The sequence below is a fragment of the Hyaena hyaena genome, unplaced genomic scaffold, assembly GCF_003009895.1.
Source record: "Hyaena hyaena isolate Hyena2069 unplaced genomic scaffold, ASM300989v1 scaffold_582, whole genome shotgun sequence".
Classification (NCBI taxonomy): Eukaryota; Metazoa; Chordata; class Mammalia; order Carnivora; family Hyaenidae; genus Hyaena; species Hyaena hyaena.
Window position 1 is genome coordinate 982,554 of NW_024081214.1, and position 17,381 is coordinate 999,934.

General features: G+C 36.4%; 1 protein-coding gene across 1 annotated transcript in view; it reads left to right on the forward strand.

Annotated features, from left to right (window-relative positions):
• ATP6V1A (ATPase H+ transporting V1 subunit A) overlaps positions 1-17,381 on the forward strand; it is a 65,961-nt gene that overhangs the window by 39,012 nt on the left and 9,568 nt on the right. Inside the window, exons 5-11 of the mRNA XM_039256633.1 lie at positions 2,627-2,778; positions 4,836-4,998; positions 5,519-5,627; positions 10,959-11,081; positions 11,394-11,508; positions 12,155-12,218; positions 14,240-14,443. Of these exons, the coding sequence (XP_039112564.1) occupies positions 2,627-2,778; positions 4,836-4,998; positions 5,519-5,627; positions 10,959-11,081; positions 11,394-11,508; positions 12,155-12,218; positions 14,240-14,443 (930 nt within the window). The remainder of the gene's footprint in view (positions 1-2,626; positions 2,779-4,835; positions 4,999-5,518; positions 5,628-10,958; positions 11,082-11,393; positions 11,509-12,154; positions 12,219-14,239; positions 14,444-17,381) is intronic.

Sequence of the window (17,381 nt, forward strand, 5' to 3'; positions counted from 1 at the left end):
TCTCCCTCTCTCTCTGACCCTCCCCTGCTCACGCTGTCTCTCTCTCTCTCTCTCTCTCTCTCTCTCTCTCTCTCCTAGAAATAAATAAAAATATTGAGAAGAAAAAAAAAGATCTACTCTTTAGCAATTTACAAGTATAGAGTACTATACTGTCATATACAGTCATCATGTTGTACAAGATTCCCCTTTTCCCTTTTTTTCAAGTTTTTATTTAAATTCCAGTTAGTGGGGTGCCTGGGTGGCTCATTCTGTTGAGCATCTGACTTCAGCTCAGGTCATGATCTCACAGTTTGTGGGTTAGAGCCCCATGTCGGCCTCTGTGCTGACAGCTCAGAGACTGGAGCCTACTTCAGATTCTGTGTCTCCCTCTCTTCTGCCCCTACCCAGCTCATGCTCTGTCTTTCTCTGTCGCAAAAATAAACATTAAAGAAATTAAAGTATATAAATTCCAGTTAGTTAACATACAGTATAATATTAATTTCAGGTGTAGAATGAAGTGAGGCATTACTTACATAAAAACCCATTGCTCATCACAATAGGTTCCCTCCTTAATACCCATCATCCATTTATAACAGCTCCTCCTGCCTACCTCCTCTCCAGTAACCCTCAGTTTGTTCTTTATAGTTAAGTGTCTGTTTTCTGGTTTGCCTCTCTTTTTTCCCCCTATGTTCATCTGTTTTGTTTCTTAAATTCCACATGAGTGAAATCACATGGTATTCATCTTTCTCTGACTTGTTTTCTGTTTTAGCGTAATACTCTGTAGCTCCTTTCACATCATTGCAAATGGCAAGATTTTATTTTTTATGGCTGAGAATATTCCTGTGTGTGGGTGTGTGTATCAGTCGATGGACATTTGGACTCTTTCCATAATTTGGCTGTTGTTCATAATGCTGCTATAAACATTGGGGTGCATGTGTCCCTTCGAATCAGCATTTTTGCATCCTTTGGGTAAATAACCTAGTAATGCAATTGCTGAATCATAGGATAGGTCATTTTTAACTTTCTGAGGAACTTCCACACTGTTTTCCATAGTGGCTGCACCAGTTTGCATTCCCACCAACAGTGTAAGAGGGTTCCCCTTTCTCTTGCCAACACTTGTTTCCTGTAAATAACTGCCATAATTATTTTTTATGTAAGATTTTATTTTTAAACTTAGCCTTGGGAATACAAAAAGCAGAACACACTAAGTTGTTGGGGGCTTTTTGGTTTTTTTTAGTTAAAAAAATTTTTTGGACATTTATTTATTTTTGAGACAGAGCTTGAGTGGGGGAAGGGCAGAGAGAGAGAGAGAGACACAGAATCTGAAGCAGGCTCCAGGCTCTGAGCTATTAGCACAGAGCCCAACATGGGGCTTGATCACAGACCGCGAGATGATGACCTGAGCCAAAGTTGGCTGTTTATCTGACTGAGCTACCCAGGAGCCTCTTTTTTTTTTTTTTTTTAAGGGAAAGCAAAATCTAGTGTAACATTTTCCTCCCTTCTTAATTTATGCTCATTTTAAGCCTTGATTCTTTAGGCATAGAGTAGTCTTTGATTTTAACTGCTAATCTACATTGCATAATTAATTGTTTAATGGGTTATATGAATTCTAACTCTGGATTTGGCTGTTTAAAACTTAGTCCTTTAATGTTACTGATAGTCAATCAAATATAGGAGACTAATAATAGTCTTGGTAGATATGAAGATAACTTTATTAAGAAGACCATTGTAACAGTCTGCTCCAAACAAAATATGATAAAAACAATTTTCTAGTCATTTCTCAAGAGTAAGTCTGTGCTCTGTAAAATATAGAAAGCAGAAGAGTTAGGATTCAGAGCAATCAGCTGGCTTTACCAGCTTAAAGACTCACACACATGGAAGGAACACTCTGAGGTAGTTCAAATTCATGTAGCAGCAAAATTACAGATTGCTGTCTGTGGACATTGGAATTGTTTGTGAATAGTTGAAACAATCCTAGTGTTCATAAATGTATTACTCATTATCTTTTTGCTTTTGTGTTTGACTTTATTAGATATCTTAGGGTTCTTAATAAGTATTTTTCATTATATCAGTATGAGATCACTATAATAAACAAAAGAAAGATACAAAGTAAATTATGAAAGCTTTCATTTCTACTTCAGCCCCAAGAGTATCTTTTGTATCTTTTGATACCTGTCACTGTCCATATCCATTTAACTTTTTAACTATTCTCCCGTAATTTGAAATCCGTCTTTCTCAACTCCTATATTTTAAGCATTAAAAGACTAATAAATGCACCTTATTAAAATAAAATTAGAACTGTATATAAAGATTTCCAGAGCACTTGGATGGCTCAGTCAGTTGGTTGTCCGACTTTGGTTTTGGCTCAGGTCATGATCTCATAACTCATGGGAGTGAGCCCTATGTCATCGGGCTCTGTGCTGAGCTTCCTTGTATATATATATATATGTATATATATATATACATAATATAATATGTATATATGTTTTATATATATATATATATATAAAGATTTGCAGTAAGAAGTATAAATCCATTTCCACATACTACCTTTCTGTCCCCAAGAGGAATCTGGGATTACTTTGATGTTAGAAGAAGAAATGTTCGTAAATTTGACTGTACTTAATGTCCTGCTGTATTTCTGTAGGATGTTGTCTTGGAACTTGAATTTGAAGGTATAAAGGAAAAGTTTAGCATGGTCCAAGTATGGCCTGTACGTCAAGTTCGGCCTGTCACTGAGAAGCTGCCTGCTAATCATCCCCTCTTGACTGGCCAGAGGGTCCTTGATGCCCTTTTTCCGTAAGTTTGAGCTGTGTTCTGTGGTTTTTCCTCAGAAGATTATATGTGCTTATTGTTTCACTTCCTTAGAGATATCTTATATGCTAATGCTGTAATAAATTTTGTCTTGAGAAATAATAGTGAATTAGTTAAATATGTTCATATATTGCCAGTGCTTATTATGGAGTCAAATCGTTGAAGGAGGTTCATTGTTTCTCAGTTGCAAAAAGAGCATTATTTCTAACACTTTTTGAAAAAATAAAATTTCCAGCAAATCTGTACCCAAACAATACAGCTATCTTATTTAGCTATCCCAGAATTAGTAGATTGGTGTCACTGTAAGTTGGATTGGTGTAAGTAGGTTGGTGTCACTATAAGTTAGATTGGTATAAATAGGTTGGTGTCACTATAAGTTAGACTGGTGTAAGTAGATTGGTGTCACTGTAAGTTAGATTGGTGTAAATAGGTTGGTGTCACTGTAAGTTGGATTGGTGTAAGTAGATTGGTGTCACTATAAGTTAGATTGGTGTAAGTAGGTTGGTGTCACTATAAGTGTGGTTTCTAAAACCAACTGGGCTCTCTGTGCTGCCTGGGAATCTTTCTTAATTTATAGGCTGCTTTTTGCCATTTTCTTCATCCACTACTTAAAAACCTCAAATCTCCTCTCTTTAAATCTCACACTTCACCATACTCTGCTTTACTGTCAACAAAAGACTTCATCATTTAATTCACAGAAAAGACAGAAGCCATGATACAATAACTCCTTCAACTTCTAATTACCAAACCACATATATCCCACTTAACTCTTTCAAACCTATCCTCAGAGTTGTTCTCACTATTTCTCACAAGATCTTTGATCCTGTGACTTCTTGTTAGTCAGCACCTCCTGTTTCCATATCCTTCAGGAACCAACTTAAGCTTAATAGCCTGTCACTCTTGTGGATACTGGCCAGTATACTGTATTTTCTTGTTCCTTTGTTTTCTGTCACACCCACACAACAAAATCCCAACTGAATCAGTCCAGCCACCTCCTTCTCCCAAGTCTACACACAGTCTACTGAGAAATTCAGATAATCGGTGCAAGGTGGTATATCCAAGTAGGGTCCCAAGTCCTACTCTATTTCACTCTCTATTGCCGCCACTTAGGGAAAGTTTGAATGTAGTTGCTAAATGGCACTGTTAACCACCAGCTGACTCTCTGGTTTACCCCACTGGAATGTGAGCCAGAAACACGGTTATCTTATTTGCTGGTGTCTCTCCTGCATCTCCAAGCAGTTTTTAGTGCCTAGGAAGTACTTTATAAATGGTTATTCAGTGTTTAAAAAGGGATTCACATAACACCTTAACAAAATCTTTGTTCATTAACCTTTATAGCAAGATACGATTTTCTTAGGTCTTATTTTTTGCCTTAAGTTTTGCCTATAAGTTGCTGTAAGGCAACTTAGAAAAAAGCTGTTTAAATTTTTCTTTTAGCTCTAATTCCAATATTGTGCTTACATGAACTAATTTGTATAAGCATTCCAAGTATCGTTAGTACTGTTTTATTTTCATATTATTTTCCCCAGGTACTTTATGGCATATACCCTCACTATCCAGCTATTAAAGATGGTAGAGGGGCGCCTGAGTGGCTTAGTCGGTTAAGCGTCCGACTTTCGCTTGGGTCATGATCTCGCGATTCGTGGGTTCGAGCCCCGCGTCGGGCTCTGTGGTGACTGCCAGCTCAGAGCCTGGAGCCTGTTTCAGAGTCTGTGTCTCCCTCTCTCTCTGACCCTCCCCTGCTCACGCTGTCTCTCTCTCTCTCCTAGAAATAAATTAAAAAAACATTAAAAAAAAAAATTAAAAAAAAAAAATAAAGATGGTAGAGATGGTTAATGATAATAAAAAAAATACACTCTTATAGCTACCAGCTGGGGGAGCAATTATTGTATCTGTGTATCTATCTTTGTATATATAGATAGAGATGAAAATATTTCAGAGTGCTTTCTTTCTTCAACTTGTACTTCTGTGTCACTTACCTACTTTATTTGTTAGTAGTAATTAGCAAGTAAAGTAATCTACACTTTGTTTTCTCCGCTCAGATGTGTACAGGGAGGAACCACTGCAATCCCGGGGGCTTTCGGCTGCGGAAAGACAGTGATATCACAGTCTCTATCCAAGTATTCCAACAGTGATGTGATCATCTATGTAGGATGTGGTGAACGAGGAAATGAGATGTCTGAAGTCCTCCGGGACTTCCCAGAGGTCTGTACATATAAAGCTTCAAATATTATTCTAGAGAAAATACCACTAACCAACTTTTGTTGGCAATTAATAGAGCTTTGTGTCAGACCTAGAGCAATGCTCTCATTTGTCAAGGATCTCTTAAGGCATTTTCTGATTATATTTGTGATTCAATATGTATATTCCAGGAAAGGAATTTGAATTTTTCTGTCAAATACTTCAGAGTTTCCCTTTGTGGTCTGGTGGCTTTCAGTTATTGGTAGAAAGATAAAATAGACAAAATATTTATAGATGGGAACTTTATATTGGCTTTATATGATCTACTAGGTTGTTGAAGTAATATTCCTTTTTCCATAAAATAATGGACTTTATGAAATGGAAATAATGCACAATGGGGCAGGGAGGAGAGGTTGGAGTGATGAGGAATATTACTCTGAGGAAACTGATAATAAGAAGGATTAAATATGGGTAAGTTGTAAAAGTGGGAACTGGAATGTTCTCTTTGGAAATGGGAGGATCACAATAGATTGTTTGCCTCTAGCTCACGATGGAAGTCGATGGTAAAGTGGAATCAATTATGAAGAGGACGGCTTTGGTAGCCAATACCTCCAATATGCCTGTTGCTGCTAGAGAAGCTTCTATTTATACTGGTGAGTATATGAATTGAAATAAATGCAGTTTACATCTGTTCTTAAGTGTAAAGCCAGCACCAAACCTTTTCTTTGTCCAAAGAATGTTTCTTTCATTCTAAAATACTTTGTATGTGTAACCATATTTCTAACTTGTAAAAAATGCTTTACAAAAGTGAATAAATAAGTAAAAATAGAAAATGCTTTATGTACTATATCTTGAGGATATGTCAGTATAAGATATTTATAGAATTGTCTCAATCTTGTTAATAACCATAAAACAATGCTATCTACTACCATTTTTTTCATTACATGTTTTACCATTGCTCTAAACTCCAAATATACCTGTATCTCTATAACTATAATTGTCAGCTTTGGATTATTATATTTTGATGGCTGGACACAAAAGATAAGAAAATCAGTGCACTTATGTGTTACCTCCCATCTTTGCTCCCACTTCTATCCCTGCTTTTTAGTACTTTTATTGCTACATTTTCAGTTTTATGATATTCACATTCTATTGTTTAACCTTGCATACACTATTCTTATTAGCCTTAAACCTAAAGTAAAATGGAGTCAGTCCCCACATACAGTCTTTTGCCTATAATTTCTCCATTTATTTTGTGGTTGGCTAAAATCTGACTTTTGAAAGTTTCTTTAAGAAAGACTCAGGGGAAACTACATTCTGTGAATTCTTATTTCCTCAAAGGTTGGTTTTTTCTCTACTACCTTTAAATTTTCTTTGTTTTTTTTGTTTTGTTTTGTTTTAATGTTTATTTTTTGAGAGAGAAACAGAGTGCAAGAGGGGAAGGGTCAGAGAGAGAGAGGGAGACACAGAATCTGAAGCAGGCTCCAGGCTCCAAGCTGTCCGCACAGAGCTGGATGCTAGGCTCAAACTCACAAGCCATGAGATTGTGACCTGAGGCAAAGTCGGATCCTTAAACCGACTGAACCACCCAGTCACCCCTGTTTTCATTTTTTATTTTTTTTAAGTAATCTCTACCCCCAGCATGGGGCTCAAACTCAGGACTCTGAGATCAAGAGTCATACACTCTTCTGACTAAGCCAGCCAGGAACCCCTCTACTACCTTTAAATTTTAATAGTAGTTTGGTCTAAAATATGTTGGATCAATGTTTGTTTCCTTGAGAACTTTTATTGTAGCATTAAATACTAGGGAGAGCTCTGAAGTCAACCTACTTTTTTCCTTTTATAGAAGGTATTTTTTTTTTTTTTTTTTGCCCAAAGAAATTTCTCTTTAAAGTTTTATAACTTTGGGGTGCCTGGGTGGCTCAGTTGGTTAAGCATCCGACTTCTGCTCAGGTCATTATCTCACAGTTCTTGAGTTCAAGCCCTGCAGCAGGGTCAGTGCTGTCAGATCAGAGCCTGGAGCCTGCTTTGGCTTATGTGTCTCCCTCGCTCTCTGCCCCTCCCCCACGCATGTACTGTCTCTCTCTGTCTCTCAAAACTAAATAAACATTAAAATATTTTTTAAAAATTAAGTTTTATAACTTTATTAAGATATATGCCAGTGTTGATAGTTTTGATAATTTTTTTCCTGAGATGTAGTTACCTTTTTAGCTTATGAACATGTCTTTTATTTTGGAAAGTTTTCAAGAATTGTTTCTCAAACTTTTCTCTTCTGCTAGTTAACTTCTTCAAACTGGACATATCGGGTCTTCTTTATCTGTATTCTTTATGTATCTTTTCCTTTCTAATCCTTACTTAGCCTTTTGTTCATTTGCTCACAAGATAATCAGTGGTTATTCTTTACTTTGCTTCTAATGAAATGTTCATTTCCATAATGGCTTTATTTTTTCATCCTACTCTTTGTTGAGCTCGGCTGGCTCATGAAACCTCTTTTCTGACTTTACTGTATATTCTTTGAGATTTTATTGTGCGGTAAGATGCGTTATTAATAGTTTCTTTCATTAATTAATTGTGGTCACAGTTTTCACCTGTTCTTTGGCATGTTCTTTGACCATCATTTTATTTGTTCTTCTGTCGTTTTTCTTCTTGTGGGAACTACACAAAATACAAGATGTGTATTGTTACCATTACTCATCTCTGCAGGAGATGGGAGGGGAGACGGGATTGCTTCATGGCAGTTTGTGGAGCTTGTGGCATGGAGTTGTATAAGTTACTTTGATCTCCTGCCAACAGAAATCGACTGCCACAAGGTCGCTTACAGTGAATTCTTTCTCTTCTACCCTGCCTCACCCACTTTTTCCTCACTCTAAGAGCGCCTACCTGCATTTTGTTTGTCCCCATCACCCTACTTCTCCTTGATGCCATACTGGATCCAAGGGACTCCTGCCAGCACCCAGTAACCCTGGTGCAGTGTTTCAAACAAAGGATTCTTGGCTTTGCCCTAGTTTTACAGAAGCGTAATCTGAGATATGCAGCTTCAGGTGAATTCTTGGTGTTTTCCCACATCCATGTTTGGGTTTTATCTCATTTCGGTGGCTTTCCTCATTATTTTGTTGTGGAGCTAAACATGTCCCCTAGTTTTTGGTAATATAGTTTGTGTTTTTTATATTTCTTGTTCTCCTTGTTTGGTGATTACTTTTATGAGAAAGGAAAGGGACATATTCCTATTATTTTAAGACAAGAAGCCTACCTACTTCTTTTAAATGGCTTCCCAGTACCCCTTCTGTATGGTTGTATCATAATCTGTTTACCCAACATCTTTCTGGTAGACACTTAAATTATTGATGGGTTTTGTTTTTTTGTATTTGGGTTTTTTTTTTGCTATCACAAACCTTGATTCACTAAAACATCCTTATGTGTGTTTTTTACAGTTTCTTTTCATGTTTTGTGCATGTTTCTTTGTACATTTTTATAAGGTAAGTTTGTAAAAGTAAAATTGCTAAGCATACAACTGTTAATGTAGATTTTAGATTTTGATAGCCCTTAAAAAGGATAATAGTGAACAAGAGTCCTGTTTCTCCACATCTTCACCAATGCTAGGTTTTGTAACCCTTCGTAATGATAATTATCAAACACATGGTGAACACTGATATACTTAGCACCTGGATTTAACAACTAACATTTTACTATTCCTGCTTTATTAGATACCTATTCAGTCTGTGTTCTGTCTCTCTCTCAAAAATAAATTTAAAAAACATTTTAAAAAAATGTGTTAAAAAAAAAAAAGCCGGGGAGCACCTGGGTGGCTTATTTGGTTAAGCAGCTGTCTTCAGATCAGTTCATGATCTGCGGTTCACAGGTTTGAGCCCCGCATTGGGCTCAGTGCTGACAGCTGACAGCCTGCTTCAGTTTCTGTGTCTCCGTCTCTCTCTGCCTGTTCCCTGCTCACGCTCTGCCCAGCCCCAAAAATAAATTTTAAAACATTTAAAAAATTTTTTAAAAAGATACCTGTTCAGTCTGTATTTCTTTCAGCTAGCCTCTTTCCTATCTGTATTAACCATTTGAAAGCTGCTTTCTGTCCATTTTCCTTTTGGATAGGAGTTCTTATAAAGCTCTTTTAAATTGGTTTTATCTGTCATGAGTTGCCAGTGTTTTCCCAGTTTGTTCATCTTTTAATTTTGTCTGAGGTCTTTTGTTTTTGTTTTTGTTTTTTTAACTAGTAAGCACTGAAAACTCTTTGAACTTTACTCATGTATCTTTTTATTCCATCGTCTCTCTATTACATACATACAAACATTAGTATTATCACAGAGTCTTAAAGTGCAGCTATGTATGCTTATATAACTAAGGATTGATCCTGTCATCAGATTGAAATATGTGATAATTGTTTTTTTTTTTAAGCTTTTTAAATGTTTACTTATTTATTTCTGAGAAAGTGCAAGCAGAGGAGAGGCAAAAAGAGAGGGAGGGAGAAGATCCCAAGCAGGCTCCACTCAGTGCTCAGGACTGTATCTCATAAAGCCTGAGATCACGACCTGAGCCAAAATCAAGAGTGGATCACTTAAACAACTGAGCCACCCAGGTGTCCCCTTTTTTAAGACTTAATAACGAGAGGCAATATTTTTATAAAGACTTCATTCATGGAATCATTTTTTAGAAGCCTCAAATATCAATATTTCTTATTCTGAAAGTACAATATGATAAATAGTAAAGCACTATTTTGTTTTCCTATATAACTCTTTCTTTGCTAAAGGAACCAGAGTATTAGATTTTGGGACTATTATAATTTAGCAAATATTGTAAGTTTATAATTATCTTAGAGTTGCATAGTACTTGGTACTTTCAGAGGGCATTTATACATATCATTTCATCTGATACATACACATAGATAAAACAAGAGTTTTCCATTTTGACTGATTAGGAAACCACAGTGGGAAATGAATTTAGTTTGTGGAAATTAATCACAGAACAAGAACTAGAACCTAGGACTTCTTTCTATTAGCTTGTTCTAAATGGTTTACTATAAGTGATTTAACAGAACAGAACCTGATATACACAGCAGACTGATCTGGATAATTAAGATATTACTTGTGTTAACATTTGTTACTTTTGAAAAATAAGCAAACTAGTTGATGTATGTGTATGTGTGATATGTAGACAAAAGCTACAATGGAAATTAATTTCAGACTTAATTGTCTCAACGAAGAATAGAGGAAAAGTGTTTTCCTACTTTTTAAAATGTACAATATTGGGGCACCTGAGTGACTGTCAGTTAAGTTTCTGACTTCAGCTCAGGTCACGATCTCCTGGTTTGTGAGTTCAGGCCCTGCGTTGGGCTCTGGGCTGACAGCTTAGAGCCTGGATCCTGCTTCAGATTCTGTGTCTTCCTTTCTCTCTGTCCCTCCTGTACTCATGCTCTGTCTCTCTCAAAAATAAACAAACATAAAAAAATTAAATGTACAATATTAGAATAGGCTTTGGCAACAAATAAACCCAAACTTGTCATTGCTCAGGATAACAGATGTTTTTTCAAGTGGCCAGGGGGACTCTTCTTCATTCTATCATTCTGGGCTGGGACCCAGACTGAAAAGTACTCTTCCATTTTCAACTACTGACTTCCAGGGCTCCTGGGAGTCCTGTCCATCTCAGTAAGCCAGAAAGAATAAAGAGCATGGAAGAATGTGTGGCTTGCCTGTTAGCTTTCACTTTCATTCTGTTAGCTAGAGGTCAGTTACATGGTCGCATCTAAATACAAAGGAGGCTGGGAAATATAATTCGGCTAAATGCACAAAAGAAGAGGGAAGGGATTTTGGTGAACAGCTAACAGTTTGCCTCATGTATTTATTTGCTTTGTTGTTTTTGTGGAAATTAATTTATTTATTGTTTTTGTTTTATTGTTTTCATGCTTTATTGTTTTCTTAATGGTGACAAAGTCAGGATTCTACATTATAGAATTATAATTTGTAATATTCTCCCCAATTTAGGAATTACGCTGTCAGAATATTTCCGTGACATGGGTTATCACGTCAGTATGATGGCTGACTCTACCTCTAGATGGGCGGAGGCCCTTAGAGAAATCTCTGGTCGCTTAGCTGAAATGCCTGCAGGTAAGTCTTTGTGTTGCTTAGTAAAAGGTTGATAGGACTTTTAGGACTGATTAGAACCTCTCTTAAATTTCTTTTCATGGAGCAGCTGAGTGGCTCAGTTGTTGAAGCATTTAACTTCACACATAAGGTCATGGTCTCACAGTTGTGAGGTCGTCCTGCGTAGGGCTCTGTGCTGTGTGCTGACTCTGTGGGGCCTGGAGCCTGCTTCAGATTCTGTGTCTCCTCTCTTTCTGCCCCTCCCCTGCTTATTCTCTGCCTCTCTCTCTCTCTCAAAAATAAACATTAAAATTTTTTTTTTTTTTCGCTTTTCAGATAGTGGATATCCTGCATACCTTGGTGCCCGTCTGGCCTCTTTCTATGAGCGAGCAGGCAGGGTAAAATGTCTTGGAAATCCTGAAAGAGAAGGAAGTGTCAGCATTGTAGGAGCGTAAGCATCTGAACCATTTACTTTTCAAAAGAAATTAAAAAGTCGTATATTTTAAAGAGAAAATATCAGCTTCCTCTGAGGGTAGTGGTTCTTAACCAAGGTTGCCCTATAGGGTCACAAGAGGAGCTCTTTACAATGTACATGTTTAGGTTGTCCCTGTATATTCTATTCATGTCTTCTGCCCATTTCTTCACTGGATTGTTTGTTTTTCGGGCGTGTAGTTTGGTGACGTCCCTGTATATTCTAGTTATTTGAGTTAACTGATTTATTATATATAAGTCACAATATCTTAAGAGTAACTTAGAAAACTATAGACTATTTAGGTAAGATTGTAGAGAAAAACAAAGATCCATGATCACTACATGAAGCCATATGTTCTTAGAGTTTTTTCTTCCTTTCTGCTTCATCTATTTGATTAGAATCACGAAACTGATATCACTCATTTCTCGCACTTAAAGGCATTCAATAGTTACCATTCTTTTTTGCAACTTAGTATTGATTTTTATTAATACTTGTATGTAAGATTTTCTTGTCAAAGGTTAGTTATAAAGTTATTTAGAAATTAACTTCCAAAAAACTTTTACTTTCATATACCAGCTATTTTTTCTTCAGCTTTTCTAATGATTTTTTTTTCATTTAAATTTAGGGTTTCTCCGCCTGGTGGTGATTTTTCTGATCCAGTTACATCTGCTACTCTTGGTATTGTTCAGGTATATCTTTTCCTGGCATAGTCAGCTTCTGAGCTTTCCCAACCCTGCCCTAATATTATCTACATCATGGTGAAGTATTAAATTTACTTATTAAAGAGTAGGCAATAGGGAAGTCTGTTTTAGGAACATTCTTGTCACTGAGAGTTTTTATCCTGTCCATTCATTCTTAGCTCTTTGCCTAAGATTTATAAAATTTAATTTCTGTAAGTGGAAAACATATCCAGAATAGCAAAGTTTTATTAATGTTAGAATAATACTACCCTTTAACTGAGAGTAACCCTAGTTGTAGAAACACATTGGCCTAAATGCATAATGACAAAAACCCAGTAGAAGTTTCTTTTTCCTCATAGTATTGTCTAAAGCAGATGACCCTATCAGAGGGCAGCTCTTATCCATTCACTAGTAATTCAGAGACCAGGGTTCCTTCCAGCTTAGGCTCCATCATCACCTAGACTGTTAACCATCTGCATCTTGCTGCCACAAAGGAAACTGTGGAGAAGGCACACCCGCTCTGTGAACTTTAGGCTCCAATGCAGTCCCCCCACTCACTCTGTTAGCCACACCCAGATGAAAGCAAAGCTGGGAAGTGTAATGTCTGCCTTCGCAGCTGCCTCCCAGTGACAAGGCATGAATTGTAGTGGATAGCTAGCCAACTTGGCCATTAAGACAAGCCTAAATGAAGTATGTATACAAATCAGGGCTATAGTAAAGAAAACAAATGTTGATATATTCATAAGTATTATTCATTTGAGAAAAAGAGAATATTTGCTTGTTTCCATCAGTGTCTGATAAAAAGAAATGTCAGGCTAAATTTATAGCTCTCAAGGTGTTTAACCTTTGCTAATATTTTGAGTTTAAATTGCAGGAAAAGGGGGAGCAAAGAAGAATGTATAAAATATAGGGGTGACTGGGTGGCTCAGTCGGTTAAGCGTCCGACTTTGGCTCAGGTCATGATGTCACACCTCATGAGTTCAAGCCCCACATCAGACTCTGTGCTGACAGCTCAGCCTGGAGCTGCTTCAGCTTGTGTCTTCCTCTCTCTCTACCCCTCCCCCACTCACACTTTGTCTTTATCAAAAATAAGTAGACGTTGAAAAACAAAACAAAATGGGGCACCTGATGACTCAGTTGGTTAAGCAACCAACTTCAGCTCAGGTCATGACCTCACAGTTTGTGGGCTTAAACCCCGCATCCGGCTCTGTGTTGACCTCTCGGCGCCTGCAGCCTGCTTCAGATTCTGTCTCCCTCTCTCCCTCTGCCCCTCCCCAACTCAAGCTCTGTCTCTCTCTCAAAAATAAACATTAAAAAAAATTTAAGGGGTACCTTGGTTCAGTTGGTTGAGCATCCGACTTCAGCTCAGGTCATGATTTCATGGTGTGTGAGTCTGAGCCCCACGTTGGGCTTTGTGCTGACGGCTCAGAGCCTGGAGCCTGCTTCAGATTCTGTGTCTCCCTCTCTCTCTGCCCCTTCCTTGCTCACATTCTTTCTCTCTCAAAAAAAAAAAACAACATTAAAACAATTTTAAAATGTTTTAAAAAATAGGAGAAAACTTTTTAAAAATGTCTAAAATATATATGAACATTTGGTCTTTGAAAAATTATTGTTAAACTTAACTGGGTTGACCCTTCAGGTTAATCAGAATGTTTCCAAGTTTTCAATCAAAGGGAAGAATCTATTCTTTCTCTATAGACATTTTCTGGTTCCTCTGTTTATATTGTACCGTAATAAATCTTCAAAAGAGTCAACATTTTTTTTTAACTATCAGATTTGCCATATTATTGAGGAAATTCAGATGCAGTTTGAATTTGATTATATACATAATATCCATCTTGAACTGAAAGGAATATATTTTTTAACTATAAATTTTATTCTATTTCAGTTATACATGGTACATACCAAAAAGAATTTGACTGAAAAAATACAGAATTATGTATTTAGGACAAATATACTTCAAAGCTTTTTAAATTTTACTTTTTTTTTTTAGAAAAATCTTGAATTTGTTTTTTTTCTGTTTACATCAGGTGTTTTGGGGCTTAGATAAGAAACTAGCTCAACGTAAGCATTTCCCCTCTGTCAATTGGCTAATCAGCTATAGCAAGTACATGCGTGCGTTGGATGAGTACTATGACAAACACTTCACAGAGTTTGTTCCTCTGAGGACCAAAGCTAAGGAGATTCTGCAGGAAGAAGAAGACCTGGCAGAAATTGTACAACTTGTGGGAAAGGTGAGTGGTTAAGTCCCGTGGAGGACAGATCTGTGCATTGTACTGCTGTGTTGTAAGGACAGAGAGAACCATGGATATGCAGATTCTTACCTAGCAAAATGAGTCCTTTTTAAAATTTTTTTAAAGTAATAGAATTTTAGCTTATCCTTTATCCAGTAGATATTTGAGGGTCCTATTTATATTACGGAAGGTAGAAAGATGATTATTGTTTTGATTATCTACTGTTGAGTAACAAACCACTCCAATATTTAGTGGTTTGAATGGTGTTTTACTGCTTGTGGTTTTGGGGCTGGTGGGCTATTGGACATTCTTGCTCAGGCCCTCATACAGTTGCAGTCATGTGGCGGCTGAGCCTGGAGTCATCTGGAAGTTTCTTCCCTCATAGGTTTAGTGCCTGGGCTGGGATGGCTAGAATGGTTAGGGGTCAGCTGGATGTTTCTCTCTCTATGCAGTGCCTCCACGTGGCAGTTTAGGGCTATCAGAGAGAGTATATAAAAAGCGAGGAAATGGAAACCAACAGCTTCTTAAACTGAGGCCCCCAAACTTGTATATCACTCTGTCTTATGTTCTGGTCAAAGCAGGCACAGAGCTTCCCCAGGTTAAAGAGGGGCTTGCACTTCAAAATGGTCAATCAGAAGAAGAAATTAAATTGTTAGGGCCTTTGTATTCTTTTTATCCTTTGTAATACTTAGCATGGTCCTGGTTATATTGTAGATGAGAAAGAAACACTGGATTTACTTTTATTTTTTGAAATAGAATGTACCCATCACCAACCAGATTAGAAGTGGTATGGTTTGGATCTGTTATATTTTTGTAGGAGCGCCAAAGCTAGGAATCAGAAGCATTGGATACTAGTTTTTTTAATAATAGCTGTGTGACCTTAAACCAGTGACTTATATTCTTGTGTCAATGTCTTGATGTTTCAAAGGAGGATGGTATGATTAAATTTAGCCAGATTAAATTCCAGAATTGAATGACTTCTCAAATAGTATGCAGTGCTAGTCAGGATGTCAGAGTTCTCTATCTCGCTCTATTCTTTTTATTACATGTTATAAAGTCACCTCCTAATTTCTTTTCCACCAACAATAGTAGTATTAGCTAGCTAGCACATATTAAATACTCATTTTTTATAAATAAGTACTATGGCCACACTAAGAGGAAGTAGAAACAGAAGACCTTCAAAGACAGTATAAGAAAAGAAAATCACAGTGGTATTTTGTTTGTGAATATAGATATCAAATTCCTAAATTAAATAGTACTATTTACCAGATTCTTTAGGGTATTAAGAAGAATAAAATAACACATCATGAGCAAGTAAAGTTTATCTCAGGAATGCAAATATGATTCAACAAGATCTATTATTGTAACTCACCAATGTAATTAATGTAATGAAGAAGGGATATCTCAACCAATGTAGAAAAAATATTTGAAGTTCATTTCTTATTTATAGTTTTTAAAATTTCTTAGTTAACAAGGAATAGAAGAGAACTTCCTTAATTTGTTAAAGGTAACATACTAAAACTTAGGGAAAACATTTTACTTAATGGAAAAATTTGTGATGCATTCTGTTTAAATATCAGGATTGAGACAAGAATGCATACTATCACTGCTTATGTTCAAATGCCAGAAGACCTAACCAATGATGTAAAAAAGAAAACTTGAAAGAGATTAAAATACCATTATTTGTAGATAATATGCTCATATAACAAAATAACAACTAACAGAGAAACGATTAGAACTAATACAAGTTTGGTGAGGGTTTCAACATAAAAAGTCAAGGAAATATTTCTGTATTAGCGATAGCAGTTAAAAATAAACTGTCCACAAGGGCGCCTGGGTGGCTCAGTCAGTTAAGTGTCTGACTTCGGCTTAGATCAGGATTGTGGGTTTAAGTCCCATGTCGGGCTCTGGAGTTACGACTTCTTGGAGTTATAACTTCAGAAGTTAAGACTTCTCGGAGCCTGGAGCCTGCTTTGGAGTCTTTGTCTCCCTCTCTCTCTGCCCCTCCCAGGCTATTGCTCTATCTCTATTTCAGAAATAAACATTTAAAAAATTTTTTAAATAAAGAAATAAAAATAAAAATAAGGTGTCCACAATAGTAACAAAAACTAGAATGTAGGAATTAATCAAAAATACATTGTTTCTTCTGTGGAAAACATTTTAAAACTAATACATGAAACAAAATCTGAAGATAGTCAAAGCTCATAGACTTATTAAGAAGATAGCACTTATAGTATAAACTTGATGTGATGCCAGTCAAATTCCTGGTTACATCCTCTGTATAAATTAGTAATCATTTAGAAATTCATAGGCTATCACAAATACTGTTCTTTAAAAAAGAATAATAAAAAGGGAGCTTTTACTCCATTGGATATTAATACAAAACATGTATTAATGTAATAAAAACATGTTATTGGTGAAATAACAAATAGATCAGTGAAAGAAAATGGAAATGTACTCATGTGTATATAGAGTTTTCATATTGCAAAGATGATATCACAGTTTGAATGCAGGGAGGATGGATTGTTTTAGTCAGTGATGGTGGAAAACTATTTAGTTGGAAAAAAATAAAAATGCATCATTACCTAATTCCACACACACACACACACACAAAATAGACTCCAGATTAGCAATTTAAGTGTGAAAGATGAGACTTTCAAATTAATAGATGCTAAATGTTAAGAGAATATCTCTGTGATCAATGGTTGGAAAAGGACTTTTTAAACAAACCCCCATGCATATGCACAAGCAGTTATAAAAACAAAAAGATTTTGGTTTCCTCAAATGCAAGGATTTTTTTTTGTTCAACAAAGGCCTACCATGGATAGAGGTAACAAAACAAATGACTAGTTGGGAGGGAGTTTGCAACATCTAAAACTAATGAACTGTTATCTAACAGGTTAGTTAACAAGAAGATTAGAACTCGCAACAGACATAT